Source organism: Bos javanicus, chromosome X, assembly GCF_032452875.1.
Source record: "Bos javanicus breed banteng chromosome X, ARS-OSU_banteng_1.0, whole genome shotgun sequence".
Classification (NCBI taxonomy): domain Eukaryota; kingdom Metazoa; phylum Chordata; class Mammalia; order Artiodactyla; family Bovidae; genus Bos; species Bos javanicus.
In genome coordinates, this window is record NC_083897.1 from 95,296,133 (window position 1) to 95,300,006 (window position 3,874).

At 40.1% G+C, this 3,874-nt stretch overlaps 1 protein-coding gene across 1 annotated transcript; it reads left to right on the forward strand.

The window, feature by feature from the left end:
- Positions 1–488: 488 nt before the first annotated feature.
- Positions 489–3,135, forward strand: FOXR2 (forkhead box R2). The gene has a single exon (XM_061408731.1). It carries the CDS (start codon positions 938–940, stop codon positions 1,886–1,888), a length of 951 nt encoding a protein of 316 aa, XP_061264715.1. The 5' UTR covers positions 489–937; the 3' UTR covers positions 1,889–3,135.
- The last annotated feature ends 739 nt before the right edge of the window (positions 3,136–3,874 follow it).

A 3,874-nucleotide genomic window follows, 5' to 3' on the forward strand; every position in this document is an offset into this window, starting at 1 on the left:
CTCTGGAGCTTTCAGAAACTTGCATTTCATAGCTAAACTTTGAGAGTACTGTCCTCAGAGTACAGTTTAGAACTCAGTTTTTGAGAAGGTGTCCTGAGGGAAGGGAGCTGTTGCCCAGAATAAGATTTAAAATAGCACAGTTTATTTCTAGTTATGGATTTGAGGCTAACAATTTATCTTCTGATAGATTCCATCTTACTCTAAAAACTCAGGTTACATATATTGCTGCTTCTTTTATACATTATTTTGAATATGATTGAGGCCGTGGGCATAATGAAAGGATCAGAAGACCTTAGCTGTGGACCTAGCTCTGCTACTTAGATATGTAGTCTTAATTATTACGTAGATCTCAGTTCCCTTATCTGTAACATGAGATTAATAATACCCACTGTGTTATCTTACAGGACCATCATGAGAATCAGTTGAGATCATCTATGTGAAAGCACTTGACAAAAGGCACTTTAAAAATGAAATGATTTTTTAAAGCATTTAAGAATGACTCAAAATATAATGTGATACATGTATATGCTTGTTCCTTCATTAAATGAACTCAGCAAGAGTTGAAAGATATGCCAGACATGCACCTGTTATACAAGTCATCTTAGTTTGCACATAGTTCAAAATTTATAGGTCCTCACATGGAGACTCTGTGCTTCCAGTGAAAGCTCAGGAATTCTACCTTCAACTTTTTTCCTGCTAAAAAGTTCTTCTTAGTTACTTGTTTGTTTCGAGTTCCATTCCAGAACATTATGGTTTCTCCAAGTCTAACCATTAATCAGTGAGGCATTGGTGCCCCCCTTTCTAGTATATCTACCTTCTGATAAACTCTAGATGAGATAAACTGCATCAAAACTGGTGCCCCAACGAGGGCTTTGAAAAGTACCTCAGAGATCTCTGTTCTTTTAGAAATCTCTCTCCACCCACCTCTCCACTAAAGATGGACTTAAAACTAAAAAATCCTGAGTTCTGGTACAGTTTCCATGGCCAGATCCCAGGGCTGCTGGACTGGGACATGGGAAATGAGCTCTTCCTTCCTTGCACCACAGACCAGTGCCCCTTAGCTGAGCAGAACCTTGCCAAATACAGACTTCAAGTAATGGAGACTCCAAAAGTACCTCAAGAGAGGGGATCCAGTCCTGGAAAAGATCGTCCTAACTCTGAACCCAATCTGTGGATGTGGGTGAATCCCAACATCGCATGCTCCCTTGGCAGCCAGGAGACCCCAGAGCCCAGTAAGAAAAAGGATCTGGCACACATACTTCTTTCTCCTCAGCTACTCGCAAAAGATGAAGTACCTAACTGCTCAGAGGCCACAGTGATGCAGTCCCTGCCATCTTCCTCCAGCAAGCAATCTCCCCTACAGAAGCAGATCACCTCTTTTTCCAGTGACAGGGAGCTTACAGAAGATGAGACCAAGGAAAAAGATAGCAACTCCTCTGTGGCCCTCCAGTCCCCAAACAAAGGGGAGTGCTTCCAGAGCCAGAACCTATGGCAAGGCAACAGCCAGGAGAGGAAGTCCTGGCCTCGTCCCCCCCTCAATTACAGTCACCTAATTGCTCTGGCACTTAGAAACAGCCCTCCCTGTGGCCTCAATGTGCAAGAGATCTACAGTTTCACCCAACAGCATTTCCCCTTTTTCTGGACAGCTCCATATGGATGGAAGAATACCATCCGCCACAACCTCTGCTTCCTGGACAGCTTTGAGAAGGCGCCAGTCAGCCTTCAGGATGGGGCCAGTGCAAGGCCAAGGCCTGGCCTCTGGAGGCTTACTGAGGAGGGACACCGCCGCTTTCAGGAGGAGACTCGTGCCTTAGCCTCTGCTAGAAGAGAGAGTATTCAACAGTGCATGAGCCATCCAGATGTTATGACTTCCCTCTTTGACCTTTGAACAACCACTGCTCCCTTTCTGGAACACTGCCATCCTTACTGTGGCTACCTATGCACTGATTGGCCCTCATTAATCCCTAAGCCCACTCTGCCTGGTAGGTGCCAAGCCTGTATTTAACTACTGCTGCAAGAATGGTATTAAAAAAAAGTGAGGGGTGGATACAGAGGAGGAGGCAAAAGCTTAGAAAGTTGCGTAAGGGCAGTGGCAGTTTTTCTGCATTTTGAGCACAAGGAAATCTTAGGAGAAACAGCATTGAGGTTAAGGAGAGAAGAACATATTAAATGAGAAAAGGAATTCTGTTTCCTGGAGAGTATTCAAACACGTGAAAGCAAATTGTGGAGTATAAAACATCAAATTCAAGATGGAGCCAGACCTTTAAGTCTCAAATACCATGTGAAGATATATAAGCATAAAGAGAACTGGGTTTGATGTTTGAAGCCTGAAGATTCAAATGTCCCCCTTCTACCATTCATCAGATACATCTCCTTTTTTCAGTGAACCATTTTACCCTTTAGGGCCTTTTTCCTCCTTTTGATCCTGGACTTCTCAGCCTTGTTCTATTGCCATCCACCTTCAGTACTGAAAAATAATTCCAAGCAGATACTTTTTTAGTTTGGATATTGAAAGTCCTTGAATTGAGCTTGTATTAACCCCAAGCCTTTTGATGACAAAACTCTGCTTTCAGTTGTCAAACCTTTATTGTGGATGGGTGTCAAGGTCCATCTGAGATTCTGAGTTTAGTGGGAGACAGACATATAAACAGATATTTGTAATATAAATATGATGAAATAGATGTACAAGGTTGCCATGGAAATGGGGAGATATATTTTCCTAGGAAAGGCATTTTTAAAAAAATAGCTTTTGAGCTAGTTTTTAAGAATAAACAAGGATTTTATGGGCATATAAACTAGAGAAAAGACATTACAAAAAAAATTACAGAAGCAACAGTATAAGCAAAGAAAATGCAGTATTTGGGGGAATGGTAGGACGTTCAGCACAGCTTAGCTATATTAGGGCCAAGAGTTGCAAGAAAGGTGGGCAAGAGGCCTTTCCTCTATTACTTAGGTGTTTGCTGTGTGGGCTATTAGGAACTAAGAGGTATAAGTTGTGTTTACTTAAAATAAAAACAATAATAAACACTTCAGCATTTGTTTTTCTAATTTCAAAACTCATTTTAATACCATTTCCATAAAAATAGCTTCCTTTATCAGATTTAAGCATTTCTTTTTGCCTTTTATATTAATATATTGTTAAATATCCAGAAGAAAATATATTACATTTTAAGTATGTATTTAGGTACAAAACTTTCAATAATGGGAATACAAAAATGCCTGTAAAACATAAAAGCAATAAATTCAAGAGTTGTAGATCAGTTGAAACCTTTACATTTTTGTGATGGTCTATTATATCTCATATAAAACTATATTAAGATAGAGTTGCAAACAACATTCAAACAATTTTCTTTGAAAAAATAATTGCAAATGCTACTTCTGTATCATTGTTGTTGCTGCTGCTGCTAAGTCACTTCAGTCTTCAGTCATGTCCAACTCTGTGTGACCACATAGACGGCAGTTTACCAGGCTCCTCCATCCCTGGGATTCTCCAGGCAAGAATACTGGAATGGGTTGCCATTTCCTTCTCCAATGCATGAAAGTGAAAAGTGAAAGTGAAGTTGCTCAGTTGTGTCCAACTCTTCTCGACCCCATGGACTGCAGCCTACCAGGCTCCTCCATCCATGGGATTTTCCAGGCAAGAGTACTGGAGTGCGTTGCCATTGCCTTCTCCTCTGTATCATTAGGCGAAGTTAACAGAATACCTTGGAATTAAAATATTCTGGCTATAAATATTCAGCATTTGATTTTCTTTTTTTTCCAAAATTAACACATAAGCAAAACAGCCTGTTGTGAAATTAACAAGAATCATTTTATCACAAACTCTATTTCAAATAATTTTAATATGTCTACTTCTTAATTTTTCCAGACAATG